Source organism: Triturus cristatus, chromosome 8 (genome assembly GCF_964204655.1).
Source record: "Triturus cristatus chromosome 8, aTriCri1.1, whole genome shotgun sequence".
NCBI classification, from domain to species: Eukaryota; Metazoa; Chordata; class Amphibia; order Caudata; family Salamandridae; genus Triturus; species Triturus cristatus.
In genome coordinates, this window is record NC_140591.1 from 19793337 (window position 1) to 19813348 (window position 20012).

General features: G+C 45.5%; 1 protein-coding gene across 2 annotated transcripts in view; it reads right to left on the reverse strand.

Moving 5' to 3' along the window:
- The window catches only part of RSPH1 (radial spoke head component 1), a 230371-nt gene that overhangs the window by 77073 nt on the left and 133286 nt on the right, over positions 1-20012 (reverse strand). For both annotated transcript variants that reach the window (XM_085620749.1, XM_085620750.1), the window contains one exon: positions 6086-6209. In XM_085620749.1, coding sequence (XP_085476875.1) covers positions 6086-6209 — 124 coding nt within the window. The remainder of the gene's footprint in view (positions 1-6085; positions 6210-20012) is intronic.

A 20012-nucleotide genomic window follows, 5' to 3' on the forward strand; every position in this document is an offset into this window, starting at 1 on the left:
CCATCCGCTCCCCAGTCATCAACGTAGATAGATCCCAGCCACACCAACCAACGGACACACACCAAGAGGCGGGGCTGCTCTTCTGCACCTGGGGTTCCACACCAATGCCATTCCCCATCCGCTACCCAGTCCTCAACGTATAAACCCCAAGATAGGTATCCCAGCCACAACAACCCACAAACACACCAGTAGCAGTGGCTGCTCAATCACACCCCCAAAAGAGTGCGTTTTAGTCTGGCCTATAAACGAGGCCAAAGGTCATCGCCATGGACACCGCATCTCCAGTGCTCACGGAAGCACAAATGAAAGCGTCGCTTCCGGGAATAAATTATCCTCCGGCACTCCGCCTTCTTTCCACCACACTTGAACTCCCCATGTCTCAGCAGCCCAGTTTCCTCTACCCTCCCTCGAGTGTTGTGATATGATTCATCGGGAGGTCATGTCCCCGATCCCAAGTTTAAAACCCGAAAGACAAAAACAACTTTATACTAGAGTGCTGCTCCAACTCTCCCATTTCTGAATTCAGCCGCAGACAGAGGGGAAAAAAATCCAAGCACACATGGCACCACCCCCTAGTCGACGCACGCGATGTTAGCATGTCAGATGTACAACCGCAGTTCACGTGAGGGCTGCATGTAATTGGACCCAAACACCACACACACGAAGGTACATGTCTGCGGTGGGCATTTATGTTGACAACCCTATCCATGCCGGAGACGGTAGTGTTAAAAAGGAGGTGCTTCCGAGATCCTGCATGAAAAAGATCTTTTGCGTCGGCGGGCATTTTTTACCTTCTTCCCCCGGTAGAAGAGCCTCTGCCGGTCTGGGTTTACGTTGAAGGTCTCCTGGATCTTGAGCCTCAGACTCTCGATCTTGGTGAGACGGGACAAGTCGTCTATAGTATGCGTCTCTTTGCCGTCAATGGTTCGAACCTGTATCCACATCCTGCAAATATTCCAGTTTTTGCCTTTTGTTAATCCAGGACCCTAAACGTCCTCCTCCTTTGTATGTGCGACAAACGGTGCCACTCGCTCTCAGGCTGCAGTCAGAGGAACGCCTTGCAGAGGACGGGCTTGGCCGTCGATGATCCTCCAACGAAACCTGCAAGGCGGGAAGCACAGGGATGCCAGCCCGCTTCGCCGCCGCTTACAACCGGGAAGCCATGGCTGAGCTGCAGGGAGTGTTTACTAGGAGCTCCTCTCACATGGAGGTCACGACGCCAAGCAAGTCTCGCGAAATGTACAGCCAGCAGAGGGTTGGGTCTCGCTCGGATTAAAGAGCCTGCGGGGGGCGCTGCGCACTGCCTCCTTTCCATACTCCCACTTAAAGCTGCCGCCTGGTTTTTAGGTCCGTCCAGAAGGAATGGCACGCATGAACATTTATGAATGGCATAAAAGATGCAATTGTCGCGCGCAAGATCTAATCAGCATGATTGCGCAATAAACAACACCCCTCTCACAGCGGAAATGTACGTAGTTGTGACTGGAAGCCTTTAGCCGAATTACAAAAACGATACTTGAGAGTGAAAATTGGTTGTTAGCAGTAGTTGAGGACCGGCTATACAGTTGATCTCAAAAATTGATTGGCAAACTCTTCATTAAACAAGCATTTGCAATGCAATAGGTCTCGTATTTATAGGAGTTTGAGCTATTGGCATTGTAAATGACAATGCTTTTTATTTAATTTTGTTTTTTTTAAAACATAAATAAAAGGCACAGTCATTTATAATGCCAATAGCTCAAACTCGTATAACTGCGAGACCTATTGCATTGCAAATGCTTGTTTCTTTTGCCAATATCTTTGGCACCAGTTGCGAATATTCGTGAAATTTTCCAAACTAATGGCCCGCTCAGGTCAGCTGCTGTCTTGAAAGTTTCAGGGTGATTTTTTAAGCGAGGGCCAAGAAAAAAGGGCGATCCCAAAACGTGTTAAAAAAAAAAAAAGAAGCCGGCATCTCGCCAGAGGCCATGCCCACTCCCTGCACCACACTTCAAACGCGCCTCCTGGCGTGTTCGGGTTGGGGGATTAAGTCCCCTTGAATCATGATGGTCCCTGGGGGCCAACTAGCCCACCAGGTACCTCCAGTTATCACCACACAGTGGGATTGCTGAGAGGTGGTCCGATGCCACGCCCCTTTTTACACCACTCTTGGCACACTTCTGAAAAAAACATAGGTTTCAGAGACGTTATAGTTAGAAATTAGCATTTAAAAAACGTTAGAAATTCACTGAAAAAAACACAGGTTTCAGGGACGTTATAGTTAGTTTGACATTTCTCGTACAAAATCAGAGAAATTCGGCCGTTATAGTTAGGTGAGCTAACTCTAACTTGCGCCCCCGCAATGCACTGCGGACGACATCAAATATTACATCACTCATGACATGGTCAGTGACATCACTCATGACATCAATGATGACATCTCAAATGACATCACTCATGACATCACTGTGTGCTGAGGGGCCTCCACCACCCCGGCGGGCTCTAAAAGCCAGTCGGATTTCTGGCAGTCAGAGTTCTCGACTGCGACAATCCCGCCATCATAATAAGGCAGGCGGGAAATGGCTTCAAGATTGCGGTGAACCCGCCACCGGCAGCATGCCGGTGGCGGGTTCACCGCTATCGTAATCAGCCCCCTAGTTTCATAGGAAGAGCATTTTTTGACTTGCTAATACCTTTGGCACCGTTTGACGAATCTTCACGGAATTTGCCAAACTAATGGGACAGTCACGTCAGCTACTGTCTTGTAAATTTCGTAGTGATCCATCAAGCGGGTCCAACAAAAAGGGAGGGTCCCAAAACGCTTTTTCGCCACAAAGGAAACTTTTGACACAGGTACAGTCCGAACTGCTGAACGGATTTACACCAAATTTGGCAGAAAGGTAGCTCTTGGTCCAGAAAGCACTCTTTTTGTTAAATGGTGTAAATTTGTTCCGTAGTTCCTGAGAAATGTAAACATTTCTCAAAAATGTTTAAAAAAATGAAACGCAGACTCCCGCTCTTCGTTTAATTTAGGGCCCCGAGTGGGCTAGGTCCAGAGGGCAATAAAAAATAAAAATGCGGGGAGTCCACATGGGCCCCCGCAGCCCCAGGGACCACCACCTCCCCGGGGCTATTTGTAAATAAGGTGCATGGGTGGGCACCACACCCACACGTAGCCCCAGGGGCTGCCACCTGCCCAGGTCTACTATACTTAAATGTGGGGGGCCACACTCCCCCCGATGCCCCTGGGACCACCACCTCCCCGGGGCTATTTTCAAGATAGGAGGGGGCGCATGGCCCCCCTCCTGGAGCTGTAGCATGCCCTGGAGACCGCCACCCCCAGGGCCGGCAAAAGCAATGTCCCGGGATCTTCTCATCTTTTATTTCCATGTCACACTCTTTATTTCTGCCAACTTGGAATCAAAATGCAATACATTCCCAACTTGGTGTTACCTGTCTGCATCCCTTACTTGCTTTGTACCTGCCCAGTGTTGGTCAGCAGGGTTTGCTCTGCATAAAATGGCAATACAGGGAGGCTATTCCTAAATCTTCTCATCCTTGCAGAACTGGGAAAAAGAAGTAGAGCTCCCTTCTTGTACCCTATGTTGATTCAAACCAGACAATCCCTCCTGGTTGTTTCTTCTCCTCCACTGGTTCTTCACTTTTTAACACACATTCCCTTTAAATGGTCTTATTTGTATTTACTCTTATTTTCAAATGGTTTTTTTACTGCTTGGTGTTTGTCCCAGTCTTTTTTTTACCAAAGGTCCTAATTCTGCATAATTTTTATAAGCTATCCCCCCACATTGTACCTACCTAAGCCTCCTATGCCTCAAGAAATGCAATGAAGGAGGAGGATCTCTCTGGCCTGTCCCTAGTAAGGGCACCTCGCGGCATGGGATCACATGTGTCTCCCTATCAAGTTTTAGACACATCAGCAAGGGGGTGGTACATCTACATGTTCCATCCTGCAACAGGGCATATCTGCAAATCAGATTCTTCATAGCAAAACACTAAAAGAGACCACACCCCAACTCCATCCTCTCTACAGATCTCAAGACATATGCTTGATGAGAATTAGACAACCCATACACAGGCGCTTGACCAATCCCATGGACACATCCCTGGAGATGTTGTTACTCTTCACCACCCAGGGGCCTACAGCTCTTCTAACGCCATCCTCTCCTCAATGAGCACCAAAGATAGGTATCCCTAAATCCGCCATGTCATGGACACACACCCGGAGGCAGTGGCTGCTTTTCCACACCTAGGGATCCACACCAGTGCCATCTCCATCCTCTCCCCAGTCATGAACGTATAAACCCAAAGATAGGTCTCCCAGCCACAACAACCCACAGACACAAACCAGGAGGCGGTGGCTGCTCTTCAACACCGGGGGATCCACACCTCTGCCCTCTCCATCCGCTCCAACGTAAAAACCTCAAGATAAATCCCAGCTACACCAATCCACAGACACACCAAGAGGCAATGGCTGCTCCTCCGCACCCGGGGACCCACACCTCTGCCATCTCCATCCACTCCCCAGTCCTCACCGTATAAACCTCGAGAGAGATATTCCAGCCACACCAAAGTCCTTAATGTATAAACCCCAAGATAGATATCCCAGCCAAACCAACCCACAGACACACACCAGTAGCAATGGCTGCTCAATCACACCCCGGGATCCACACCTCTGCCATCTCCATCCGCTCCCCAGTCATCAACGTAGATAGATCCCAGCCACACCAACCAACGGACACACACCAAGAGGCGGGGCTGCTCTTCTGCACCTGGGGTTCCACACCAATGCCATTCCCCATCCGCTACCCAGTCCTCAACGTATAAACCCCAAGATAGGTATCCCAGCCACAACAACCCACAAACACACCAGTAGCAGTGGCTGCTCAATCACACCCCGGGATCCACACCTCTACCACCTCCATCCGCTCCCGTCATGGACATATAAACCCCAAAATAGGTATCCCAGCCACAACAACCCACAGACACACCAGGAGGTGGGGGCTGCTCTTCCACACCTGGGGACCCACACCTCTGCCATCTCCATCCTCTCCCCAGTCATCAACGTAGATAGATCCCAGCCACACCAACCAACGGACACACACCAAGAGGCGGGGGCTGCTCTTCCACATCCCGGGATCCACCCCTCTGCCATCTCCATCCTCTCCCCAGTCATCAACGTAGATAGATCCCAGCCACACCAACCAACGGACACACACCAAGAGGCGGGGGCTGCTCTTCTACACCTGGGGTTCCACACCAATGCCATTCCCCATCTGCTACCCAGTCCTCACAGTATAGAACCAGAGATAGAACCCAACTACACCAACCCGCAGACACACACCTGGAGGAGGGGGCTGCTCTTCCACACCCGGGGATCCACACCTTAGCAGTTTCCATCGGCTTCCCAGTTTTTAACGTATAAACCCCGAGAGAGATATCCCGGCCACACCAACCCACGGACACACACCAGGAGACGGAGGCTGCTCTTCCACATCCGGGGATCCACACCCCTGCCATCTCCATCCGCTCCCCAGTCCACAACGTATAAACCCCAAGAGAGATATCCCGGCCACACCAACCAACGGACACACACCAGGAGACGGAGGCTGCTCTTCCACATCCGGGGATCCACACCTCTGCCATCTCCATCCGCTCCCCAGTCCACAACGTATAAACCCCGAGAGAGATATCCCGGCCACACCAACCAACGGACACACACCAGGAGACGGAGGCTGCTCTTCCACATCCCGGGATCCACACCTCTGCCATCTCCATCCTCTCCCCAGTCATCAACGTAGATAGATATCCCAGCCACACCAACTCACGGACACACACCTGGAGGCGGTGGCTGCTCTTCTGCACCTGGGGTTCCACACCGATGCCATTCCCCATCTGCTACCCAGTCCTCACAGTATAGAACCAGAGATAGAGCCCAACTACACCAACCCGCAGACACACACCTGGAGGAGGGGGCTGCTCTTCCACACCCGGGGATCCACACCTTAGCAGTTTCCATCGGCTTCCCAGTTTTTAACGTACAAACCCAAGATAGATATCCCGGCCACACCAACTCACGGACACACACCTGGAGGCGGTGGCTGCTCTTCCACAGCTGGTGTCCAGAGGGTCAGAGGTGCAATTTTATCTGCTCTCCATTTTGAAACAGGAGCTGACAATGGTTCTTCCTCTTCCTCCTCCTCCTCCTTGTCCTGGAATAAAAGGCCAAACACAGAGGGTCAAAAGTGTAAGTTGAGGATGCGCCATGTGTACCTGAGATATTTGGAAGTAACCTCTCAACAGTGAAATGGCTCGTTCATGCAGAACGGAAGAACTCAGGTGCACAACCAGAAGGTAAACAGAAGATGCAAGAGACATACCTAAATGTCCTTTAACAAATGTTTGCCTCCGACAATTATCAACTGTTTGGAACCCGCGTCTAACTAGAAAGAGCCGTCAACATCATGAAGTTTATGCAAACCCCAGCCCTCTTCTGCCATTTTCCATCAGAGCCTTCTGCCTCGTTTGAAGACAGTTAGATGAGGACCAACAGTGGCTCTTTCAAAGAGGAGAGTCACATTAGTAAACTATTATGGCACGTCGGCAACTTGCTGTTCTCCAGCACAGGGCACTCAATAAAATCACTACAAATTAGCACCTGCTGTGTTGAAGTGGAAGGCGGAAGGGGTATGCTTCATGAACACCGTCACCATACCTGACATCAGGAACGCGTTGTTTTAATTCAGCCTTTGTAGGAATATTGGTTATATTATGAAAATTGTGTTTTTGGAAGTTTTCTTGGTTCACAAAAGCAGAAGAACTTTTGATTTTCTTTCTGTTATATGCTTTAAACATTTTTGAGGATATCTCACCAAGTCAATAATTTACCCTAATTGTAATGCAAACAGATTTTATTAAGCAGGTTTTTCCAGAAGCCTTGCTTCACGGTAGAATTGAACAAGGTGACCTACTGCTAAGTGGTTTAATACTATTATTCAGAGATTTGGAAGGAAAATGGGACATGTAATGGTTTGATTCCTATGGCCAGCTTGGTGGGTGTGGCTAAGTATCTGTGTTTGCCTCTAAATCTGTATTTATTTATGCAATTTGTAGAGCGCACAAATACCCGTGGGTGTCTCGGCGCTAAGGGAAGCGAACAGGAACCAAACGACAGATAGAGTATTGTTTAAAAAGCCATGTTTTTGTCACTTTTCTGAAGGCAAGTAAAGACTGGCTGGCTTTGATATGAATTGGGAGAGAATTCCAAAGCTTCGCTGTGGCAACGGTGAAACGCTTGTCACCCCACGATGCTGTCTTGGTGCGGGGGACCCTTAGCAGGTTTGCTGTGGAAGAGCGTAAGGCCCGATTAGGGATGTAGGCGCCTAGGTCCTCATTCAGGAACAATGGTCCAGAGTTACGTGAAGCTTTATATGCAATACAAAGGGATTTTAACTTAATACGATTTTTTATCGGAAGCCAGTGTTACTGTTGGAGTGTGTGTGAGATGGATTTGTATTTAGGAGTTCCCGATAGACTTCTTGCTGCAGAATTTTGGACCAATTGGAGTTTATGGAGGACTTTGCTCTGAGCATTAATGAGGAGAGCATTGCAGTAATCAATAGTAGACATAACTAAAGTACTTACTAGTGTCTTTCCGGCACTGAGCGGCAGAAAAGGTAGGAGCTTTTTTTATCCTTCACAGTTTATGGAATGATGATGAGACCACAGAATTAGCATGAGGAACAAAGGACAGCCTGTCGTCAAATATAACGCCCAGATTTCTGACCTTCGTTACTGGAAGGGGAAGAGGGCCCAAGGAGGACGGACACCTGGCGGGGGACCAATTTGGGAGTGGTTTACCAAATATCATAACCTCTGTTTCTCAGAGTTAAGTTTTAGGCAGTTGTTGGCCATCCAGCCACTGATGGCCAACATGCCTTTCTGGAAATTGGCTGCTGCTTCATCGCCATCATTATGTACTGCCAGCACCAGTTACGTGTCATCGGCGTAAGATGTGAGGCCCATCCCGTGTGCCTTGATGACTTTAGCCAAGTTCGACACATAGATGTTAAATAGTGTCGGACTCAATGATGATCCTTGCGGTACACCACACCGGCAGGGCCAGTTGAGGAGAGTTGAAGGTGCCACGACTCACTGATTGCATGCGATTTGTTAGGAAAGAGGTCAACAGGGCTCTAGCTACATGTCTGACACCTATTTTTGTGACACGGTCGATCAGGATAGCATGATCGACCATGTCAAATGCCGCTGAAAGATCCAACAGTATAAGAACAGCGCAACCCCCCCCCCCCAGATCGAGTATCATCCCGATATCCTCTGATGCTTTAATAAGCGCTGTCTCGGTTCCGTGGCCCTTAAGGAAACCGAATTGTGTGTCATCCAGGCGATGGTGATCTTCGATATATTTAGATAATTGAATATTCATCACCTTTTCGGCGATTTTTGCTGGGAATGGCAAGCTAGCTCTAGGTCTATAATTCTTAGTGTCATTAGTGACAAAATATGTTTGTTAGATGGGGCGGAGCTTGCCTGGTTCCAAGATGGGTGCGGAATAATGAGGCTCCGATGACCCAGCCGATAATCCGTCATCATCCTGATACTAAAGGCGTCAACTAAACAACGAAAACCTGCTATACCCCCAAAGGAGTAGCAAGTCTGTCAACTGTGCATAAAAAGAGGCTTCTTTCGCGGTAGTGGAACCATGGAAGATCCAATGTCGTCAGCGAGCCCCGGGCGACAACAAAGGCCCAGCGCGACTCGAGCACTGCCTGGTGGGGTGGTCTGTGGGGAAACCAACGCAGAGCATCGGGCACAGCCGGTCCGGACGTACCTGCAGAGGAATGCTGAGAATCAGCTAATAACAGGTGTAGTCCCGGGTCCCTTGGTGCTGTGAGCGCAATTACACAGGAGGCAGGGGGGAAGGCCTCGTCAACCTGGATGCTCGCCTGTGCTGTAATGCGGAGCAGTGGCTTTATGCAAGGGCGGTGACATGCTCGGCCTGCGGCGCCCACTGAAGACGGGGACCACAGACTGAGGAGTGTACAGCGTGGGCTGAGTAGTAACACAGTGAGGCGGGTGGTGACCGCTCCGGCATGCAATACAGGCCCTGGGACATGGAACGAAGCGGACGGTGTGGGGACGCCGATGCCTGGTGGACCCTAAGGGCAGTCTGGAAAACGCCTGCAAAAGCGCTGCGGAACCCCGGTCATCAAGCAGTGAGGACTCCTGTGGGTGTAAGAATTGCCAGTGACCTGAACTCTGCAGCCGTTGACCTGTAACACGGTGACCTCAATTGGGTCGGTGGATGCTGGGGGAACAGTTTGCTAAGCGGCCACATCCGGCAAACACATAAGACACATGGGCGCCTTGCCTTGTCGGTGCTGGATCAGGTGAGGGGATAAGCTGTGGTCCTGATAGGGGGTACTTATTAAACCCCAGCTTTGCCATTTGGCACTCGCCCTGGACCCACCCGGAGCCGAACTGAGCAGGCCCTGCCATTGTATCACCAAAGCGACTCATAGTGTGCGAGGTAGCCTTGCAATAAACTCCCCCACAGAAAATTGAGAGAGCACTTGATGCTGAGAACAAGTAGTATCGCTCAAAGCGGCACTCTGTGTCTCACGAACCGCTGCCATCTCACTGCAACTCATCATGGGCAAGTCAGACAAACTGCAGTCCAGTCAGAAATAGAGACGGCCACAAGAGATATGATTACTCATAATGAAGTGCATAGTGACTCTGATACATTGTCAATTGTCAATCTGTCTTCTAGAGTTTTGTCACCCCAGGAAGAACTTGTTCTGAGTAAGGGTTTGAATTATTGTCCCACTAGCAAATGTGATTTTGTAAATTTGCATTCTGATCTGTTTAAATTTCTACGCAAAGTAAAGATTAAAAAATACTTTGAAGACCATCCATTTGTTCAATGTACTCCTTCATTAATCTCTAATGAAACGACCATACCATCTATTGCAGACTTACACCATACACACTTACGTGCGACACTATATGATGAGGAGGAGGTTGGGGATGTCAGACAGATAGCTAGTCATTTAAATATTGCACAGGATTACTCAATTGACAGTGGCCTACGCTGTAGTTCCAAATTTATACCACCACAAATGAGGAACTCAGATATCGAGGATTTTTATAAGAATGTAACTAAAGATCTTTATGCATTGGAAGATTCATATTACAGCAGACGTAGATGTGCATTTTTCAATAATCTCAGTAAGGCTGAGAGTGAGATATTATTGTCACTAAAAAACGATAAGGAATTGGTTATAAAAGAGGCAGATAAGGGTGGAAACATCGTCCTTATGAATCGTACAGACTACCTTCAAGAAATAGAAAGGCAGCTTAGTGACATCAATTGCTATGATAAACTTAAAATGAATCCCATATCTAGAATAGAAGGAAACATCAATGCACATTTATGGGATTGGCATGAATCAAGTTTATTGACGGATCATGAATACAAATTTTTACAAGCACACCACTCTCGGTCACCTTGTATTTATGCCTTACCTAAAATCCATAAAGGGGGCACGTTTCCACCTGGGCGCCCCATCATTTCTGGCAATGGTGGACCAACTGAAAACATTGCCAAATATGTTGATAATTTTCTTCAGCCCATTGTAAAGAACCTCCCTTCTTATCTCAGGGATAGCTCTGACCTCTTATGCAAACTTGAGGATTTCAAATGGGATCAGGACAATCTGTACTTTGTTACGATGGATGTAGAGAGTCTCTACACCTGCATTCACATTGGGGAAGGAATGAGAGCCTTACAACATTTTCTCTTTAGGAGAGGCACACAACACTTAGAACACACGGACATGCTCTTGGACATGGCAGAGATGATTTTAACACATAATGCTTTTCTGCATAATGGTGAGTGGTTCTTACAGCGACGTGGTACTGCGATGGGCTCCAGATTTGCTCCATCCTATGCCAACCTCTTCATGGGGTTGTATGAGGTGGAGCATGTCTGGGGCCCAGGTGCCCAGACTTGGGTTAATAATGTAATCTTTTACGCCCGATATATCGATGATATCATCATGATATAGCATGGTACGATTGAACAACTAGAGGGGTATCACACCTACCTGAATACAAATAATTTCAATGTAAAACTTACCATTCAACACTCTGAAACCAACATAGAGTTCTTGGATTTAAAACTATTTGTCATGATGGTAATATACACAGTGATATATATAGGAAGAAGACTGCTTGCAACAGTTACTTGCACGCTACTAGCGCGCATCCACGTTCTACCATAGAAGCCATTCCATATGGTGAATTGGTTCGCGCTAGACGAAACTGTAGTCTGGAATCAGATTTCAAAAGCAACATCAGTAAAATCAAGAGCAGATTCATACAGAGAGGCTATAATCAAGCTTGTTTGAAAAAGGCCGAAAAGAGGGCCATGACCCCCAAAAGGAAAGAGTTACTGGTTATGAAAAGTGCTGGTAAACTGGACAAAGAGAGAAATGAATCTGAGATATGTTTCATTACAGAATACAATGCTCAGAGTAATCATGTATATAAGATTTTAAAGAAAAACTGGCACCTTCTTTCTAAAGATGGCTCAATAAGCACAATAACATCTAAGAGACCGAGAATTGTTTACCGTAGAAGCAAAACCTTAAAAGAAATCTTGAGTCCGAGCTACATCAGGGACTCTCAAATTCCCATGCCCACTTGGTTACCTGAAAAACCATTGGGTTTTCATATCTGTGGCAATTGTTGCATATGCCAATTTGGCATAAATAAAAACAAGAAATTTAGCAATATTTCACGGGAATACACAATAAATTGCTTTATCTACTGCAATACTGAATTCACGGTATATATGATCATATGTGCCTGCCAGAAAAAGTACATAGGGAGCAGTATACGCAGCCTAAAAATGCGTATACAAGAACATGCAAGAGCCATCAAAAATGGCAATGACAAATATCCTGTTTCTATACATATACAATGTGAACATCCAAATGACAAGAATTTTAAATTCTATGGCATTGATCATGTCAAGATGCCAGAACGTGGAGGCGATAGGCAATTGATCTTGAGACAACGGGAGGCGTCATGGAAATGCCGTCTTAGAACTGTGCAATTTGGACTCAATATCAATGATGAGATGCATCACTTTCTATGACACTTTTGCGAATGGGAATGAGCAATGAATGTCATTGGTATGTCGCTGTAGAACTACACTACTTGGTTTCAACGTAGATGACTGCAATAATATACTTACAAACAATGCATCAATGGTGTAATCGATGAAATATATGGCTGAATAACAAATGACACATAAAAATGGCTTTGGGTAAATAATATACTTTGTGACGGTTACTCATTTATTGACATATAGAGAATAAGAAACTCTTTTAAGTGCACTTTGACCATCTATAGATGGCCGCTGCAGTTGTTAACTTCATTAAAAGTTTCCATATAATTGAATTCATGCTTTATGAATTGCTAATAAATATATAAATATAAAAAGATATGGTGCGGCAACGAACAAGCCAAATACTGTTCCATATGAACATGTTGTATCTTTAATGTTCACTGATTTTATATCAAGTAACGCCATGAATATATCGGATCTGTGGCCATTTAAAGATGGCCCTTGTCAACACTCTAGATCTCATTATGGTTAGGTGACACTACTATCATTGGGCGCTGAACTTAGAAAATCGTGACTAACATACATAAATATTGTTAACAAAAAAAGAAATTATATGATGTGATAACGTATAAATCGAACATTGTTTACAGTAAATCTGTTATTTTGAATCCTGACTGTCTCACATGCAGTAACGCCTTGAATACATAGGATCCTTTGGCCACTCAAAGATGGCCGCCACGGTTGCTCCTCACTAAATTTGTTAGATACACTAGGCGTCACACGGGTCACGTGATACGATTACCATTGGGCGCTGAATTTAGAAAATTGAGACCAACATGTACAAACATTGTTAACAAAAAACAAGTTATATGATGCAGTTACGCACAGGATGAACACTGTTCTTAATAAACCTGTTTTTCTTAAACTTTCACTGATTTACACGCAAGTAATACCAGGAACACATCGGATTCGTTGGCCATTCTAAGATGGCCGCCATGGTTGCTTTTTAATACATTTGTCAAACATACTAGGCGTCGCGTAGGTCACGTGATACGATTACCATCGGGCGCTTAATTTAAAAAGCCGAAATTAAAGCATACACGGCTTTGCTGAAATCATGACCTGAGTTGCTGGCTATCAGACCGTCAAAAGTGAGTTGGATAGTTAACTATATTCAGCTTTACCAGACTCCATAAGGGCTCTGGTTGACGCTATTTTAAGTAAGAATCCTTTTGCTTTCTCCATGATTTATTATAGTTTGGCTAACGCCGGTTTTTGAATATATGTGCCCATTTCATTTCTACCTCAAATAGCTACAATTTAAACTTTGCAAAATTAGATACTATATGGGCTTGGGTTGACGCAAATGCAAGTGTTAAGCACTGTGCTTTCACTATGATCTGTCATAGCTTTACTAGCGTGATTCTGAATATATGCGCCTGCAGTATCCATGCTGTAAACCATTATGAGATTTACAATTAGCACCAGCATTGCAATCATAACTAGAGTTCCGTTTTTTGCTGTGGTTGGGCTTGTGTCATCTTAAACACGCGTCAATGACATCTCGTTCTTTTCATCTCTGTCATAATTGAATACAAGACTTATAATCTGCACTATGATGACAACCTCAACCGTCTTTTCGAAAGAAAATAGGATATACCACAACTCACTGAATGCATTCACTGCATGGGTCTTTCATAGAATTTAATATATCTGTATACCTGTCTGTACTGTTAGCATTACAGCTTTGCATGTACGGAAGCTGTATGCTTAGTTGAAGTGGTCACACTGCATTGTCACATTAATTACGTCACAGCTCCCAAAAAATATATAAGAGACAAACCAATAAGCACTATGAGTGTCGCTATTAGCATATAACCATATTGACGGCATGACGTAACTTCGCGGTAAGGCCTACGCATTGATATTCTAGATTACCAACATATGGATTTCTTTATAAGTTTTTAGGGGCAAACAAAATTTGTTTTACCCTAATTATGGTAACACTTAGGGATAAATTATGTTGCATGACATCTATGATACAAAATAAAATATAATGAATATAAATAATTTTGGGATTGATATCATATGGTTTTGTAAATATATTTCTCTGTAGAATATTGGGTGACCTAGAGAAATTTCCATCGCTGAATCCATACCCCAGGAACAGCCATACAGGAAAGAAATATACACACCACACTTATGAGGTATGCAAAACACATATGATTTTGAAAGATGTCATTAAACAGTGATGTTAACATACACCTGTAGCTATCTTTATAATTTCTAATGCAAAATTATATCGTTTTAAAATACATTATTAGGAATATGAACATATATATAATGGTTTTGGAATAATTATTGTGATGAACTTTCTGTTGTACTGAATTAAGCAGCATAGAGCGAGATCACATCACATGATTTTAGCGCTACATGACATGGTTTTAACCTATTGCATTGATATTGAGAATGTGATATTGAATGACAATTATCTAGGAATATTTTTGTTGCATTCAGATGTGCCTAAATAGGCCCTACAAAATAATAAAACATGTATGTTTTAAAGCTGAGCAAGATATCAAATATTCGTGATTTCATGCACTTATCATTGCATCTATGAAACTAAGAATGTAAAGAATTGTACAACATATTATTGCTACTGCAAAAAACAATAATTATGTTCATTCATGCCTTTTGAAGGCTAGGCCCTCCTTTTGTGTTTTTTACATGTTTCTCTGTTTTGTAAATGATATAATAAATGTAGAATTGTTAGGGATGCTTTGGTTTTTAAAGTAATAACAATCTTTTTAAACTTGTTTGGAGATGCTAGTATAGAGAATATTCTAAAAACCTTTCATGTATGTTCTTTTGATAGCCCTGAAGAAGTCTCATGGGAGACGAAACGCGTTGGCTATAGCTATGTGAACATGAAATGGGAAATACAAGAAATCTTCATTCAAAAGCAATAAAGAAGAAAATCTTTATATCTTGTGTCACATGCTTTATCAAACGGCTGTTGTTACTTTGAGATCATATAAAAGTATATAGTGATGAACCTCTTGTGTATTTGCAGTCCAAACTTGATTCGAGGCACGCAGGACCCCTAGACCAAGGGAGGTCGACACAAATGCAGTAGAATCAGGGTCAGAGGCTGCAGACCCTTCCATAGACTCGGAACTGAAGCAGACATTGACAACCATGCAACGGAGCCTGACAAAAATTGATGGCAGGATAGATGCATTCACGTTTCAGATGGATCAGATGATGGAGCACCTGGATAAACATACTGAGAGGCTAGACACAGTGGAGAAGAGAATCTCAGACGCAGAGGATTTGTGCTGACAGAGGAGTCAGCAAAATCCAAAAAAGTGGATAAGCTACTCCACACTCTAGAACTGAAGACGGAGGACTTGGAAGCAAGATCCAGGGGAAACAACATCTGGATAGTGGGAGTGGCGCAGTCCACCAACATAGAAAACATGGAAAAATATGTGGAGGACCTCCTAATTACATTTCTGGGGAGAGACACTTATTCTGAGATATTTGTCGTGAAAAATGCCCACCGCTCCCTAGTGCCCAGGCTGAATCTAGTTGCAAACCCTCGTTTAATTATAGCATGACTCCTAAACTACAGAGACAGAGAAGCGTTGTGCAAAGTGCGAGAGCTGAAAACATTGCACTATGAGGGCTCTGAGTTATCCATATATCCAGACTTTACACAACAAGTCCAGGAGGCATGAAGGCACTTCTTACCAGCAAAGAGGCAGCTACGCGAGCTCCAGCTAGAATACAGAATGTTATACCCTGCTAAGCTACGGGTAATGTCAGGACGAAAGGCGCATTACTTCACGGACCCCAGGCAGGTATCAAACAGAAGGAGGGCACCGAAACTAGGCAGAAATCACCCTGACACACCTTGAGCGAGGAAGAAGTCGCTCAGGATTCAGAGGAACAGTACATCATTTTTTATGGGGCTGGAGCATTGAAGAACCGAGATGGGAGTGGACTGCCTCAGTGCTCCAGTGTGGCGGTGGCAGACATGCTCAGCGTGTCCCGTAGCTTTGTCTTCGGTGGAGAAACAACACTTACTAGAACTTTGTGGTGGGTGCAGACGCCTGTGCCTCATGAGGACATTACATTCATATCACTGGTAAGATCACTCTGGTGAATGTCACAGAGGCCTATACATCGAGGTGCGGACCTTGGTGGAAATTGCTTACATGATGTAATTCGTGAAGGGACAAGCGGGGCAAAATGTGATAATACCTGATGATCAATATGAGAGCTGGAGTTCTGGATAAAAGGGAGGGGCATAACCTATTCTTTTACTAGTTGACGGGGGTGCAGGCCAGGCTATTTTTGCATCATTGCATTAACATCATTATAAAGCGGGCCAGACCCATTGGCTAGCCTATTAGCAGGCGACATCCGCCCCATGTGGTTATCACAGAATACCTACTGTGGGTTTTGGTTATGTCCTGTAAGGGGCCTACGAGAAAGGGGGGGGGGGGAGGACGAAGTTCAGCCATACAAAATTTGAAGGCAATTAGCGTAGCAGGGGCATTATCAGGGGTTGTTTTATGTTGTATATCATCAAAAGCAAGTGAAATATATTGTTTGACTGGTCATGACAATGTTTGCTGTATAGAATACCATGCAAGGAGACGTAGGGCATAAGGTGGGAGAACAATCAGCCACTACACAAATACGCTTACTCATGTGGAATGTGAGAGGCCTTAATGATCAGAGAAAGGTTCGAAGGGTGGTGGCATACTTCAAAAGACATGCAGTGCAAGTGGCATTCTCACAAGAGGCACACCTAGCACAAAACAGCAGCACATTGACCACACAGCGCCTACAAGGCCGTTATTGTGCAGCGGGATTCACCTCACATGCCCGCGGGGTTCTTATATGGGTGGACTTAAGGTCTGAGATAGAGCTAAAGGAGGTATGTGTTGACCCAGGAGGCCGGTATGTGATGGCCCTCTACCGTAAGGACCATTTAGATATGTTATTGGTAGGGGTTTACAGTCCCAATCACAATGACCCCCAGATCTATCACACATTCAGCGCTTACCTACTGCAATTGGGTGATTTGCCAGAAGTTTGGGGAGGAGATTTTAATTGTGTACTGAATTCTGTACTTGATGGCTCAAAGGGCCCATCCCGCCAACCCTCCGCAGCCGCCCGGGCACTCCAGGAGATGGTAGACCTACTCGATCTGGAGGACATATGAAGATTTTGCAACCCCCGGGCACAGGATTCATGCATTACTCTGCTGTACATGACATACACAAGCAAATTGACAACTGGCTGGTTTCTAGGAGTCTGGTACCACGCGTCCTACGCTGTGAGCCTCTCCCCCACACTTATTCTGATCAGTCACCCATAGTATAGGATTTATAATTTTGGGGTCGAAGGGCAGCTGCATTCACAAGGCAATGCCTTACTCCCGATTAGATCTGGTCTTTAAGACTGAACTAGCACAATTAATAGAAGACTTTTTCATTAATAATGTGGGATCCGTAGACAGTTTCTCCACAGTGTGGGAAGTGTTTAAAGCTTATATCAGAGGTATCACGATTTTCAAAAACACTCAGGAGAGAGATGGCTGACTTGCAATCGAGACACCAACGCTCGGGGGACAGCAATATATTGGGAGAGATTAAGGCCATAATGGTGTAATACCAGGACACCGCCAACAGAGAAGTGGTACACATGGGCAAATATGCCTCAGATAGGATATATGGAGAGGGAGGAAAACCCAGGAGCAACTTTTGGTGGCTCTGATCCATCCCAAACGAGAGACAGGGGGACTCCGAAGCTCCAGGACAAGGAGGGCCAAATGTTGTATGATGCGGATAGTACTGCAGATATATCTCACAGATATTACACTGACTTATATCGCACCAGATGTGGAGGCCACCGCTGACTACCTAGAACACATCGCTATGACATGGCTCACTACAGAGCATAGAGAACATTTGATGGCGCCATTACACCTGTTTAAAATATGGGTAGCCCTCGCAAGCATGCAATCTGGAAAAGCACCGGGTACAGACTGTCTCACAGTGGCTTTCTACAAAGCTTACCAGGATCTCCTTATACCGCGCCTGGTTACACTGTACGAGGAAATGGTACAGGCCGGAGTCATGCCCCCCTCAATGTGTGAGACCATGATTGTCACTTCATTAAAGCCAGGCAAACAACCCAATGATTGCTCTTCAGAAGGGCTCCTTTCCCTGTAAAATGCAGATACTGAACTGTACGCCAAGGTATTAGCGATTAGACTGGCTCCCTTGTTACCAGGAGTGATACGTCCAGAACAGGCTGGCTTTGAACCTGGTAGCAGCATAACTTCTAACCTTTGCACTCTCTTTAGCGCAGTACAACAAATAGACCCGAATGTGAGGGCCGCCATAGTCTTCCTGGACGCTGAGAAAGAGTTTGACTCTGTGGAATGGGTATTCCTGCGAGCCGTCCTTTGTCGAATAGGAGTGGGTGAGGTTTTTCAGCGTCTAGTTGAAGTGTTATAGACAGCACCAGTAGCACAAGTCCAAGTGGGAAATACAGTCACGACAACATTGAATATCACCAGGGGTACCCAACAGGGGGGACACTTGTCACCCCTAATGTATGCGCTAGTATCAGAGCCAATGGCGAGTGCCATACGTGAATATCACAGACATGAAGGTATACGCTTCCCGAATTACAATCTCATAATTTTGGAGTATGCAGACGACACATTGATATATGTCCGGGATCTGGAGAGGAATCTCTCTCCTGTCCTTAGAGAAGTGGTACACTTCCGGGGCCTATCGGAACTCAATATTAATTGGGATAATTCTATAGTTTTCCCACTCACACCGGCCATGAAGCCGGCCGCCCTTGAGTTTCCTTTGCGATGGACGACGGAATCGGTCAGATATCTGGGTATACAAATTCACACGGACCCCAGGACAGTTATGTTGGACAATTATGGAAAAGCGATGATGAGATTAGAAAAAGACGCTGGATCAAACTTCCGCTGCCGCTAATGGGATTATGAAGATGGTGGTCCTCCCTAGATTCTTATTCTTGCTCCACAATATCCCAATGCTACTACCACGCACGCACTTTGCAACAATGCGATCCTTGATGGTCTAATTAGCCTGGGCTGGGAAACAACCAAGGGTGAAATGGGAGATTCTCACGATGCCATATGACATGGGAGGCCTTAACGCGCTGGACTTGGAACTATACTACAAAGTAGCACAAAGCACTTTTGCGCATTACTGGCTCCATGGCCTGCACAATTTACCACATCTGTATATAGAAAGAGAAGCAGCGGATTCATTCACGCTCCCCCAGACACTATTTTGCACCTTGTAGAGGCATTATGGATTATTAGATTTTTTAATACTACGAAGCACATTTGGTGGAACCTATTGAGAAAACAAGCTGGCTCCGTACTGCACTCCCCGCATGTATCGGATGGATTGGGGCTCATGGTTAAAAATTGGGAGAGAGAAAGGTGTGGTGAGTGCACTGCGGTCACTAGGGATCACCAAAATGGGAGACCTATTTCAAGACAGGGTTGTGAAAGGATTGGAAACACTTGAGAATGAGTCGGAGTCACCGACAGTTATGGCCCGTTTTCATTATTTTAGAATCAGAAACATGCTATGTGACCTCCTGCAGAAAGACATTCGAGAGCTCCCAGACATGCTGGCGCTCTCGTCCTTTATAAAGGAGAATGTCCCCACTAATCAAATAACACAATTCTACGATTTTGCACAAGAAGCCCATAGGCCATGCATAACAAAGGCGAGACAAACCTGGCAGAGGTAACTAGGCAATAGCAATCAATGCTGGTAAT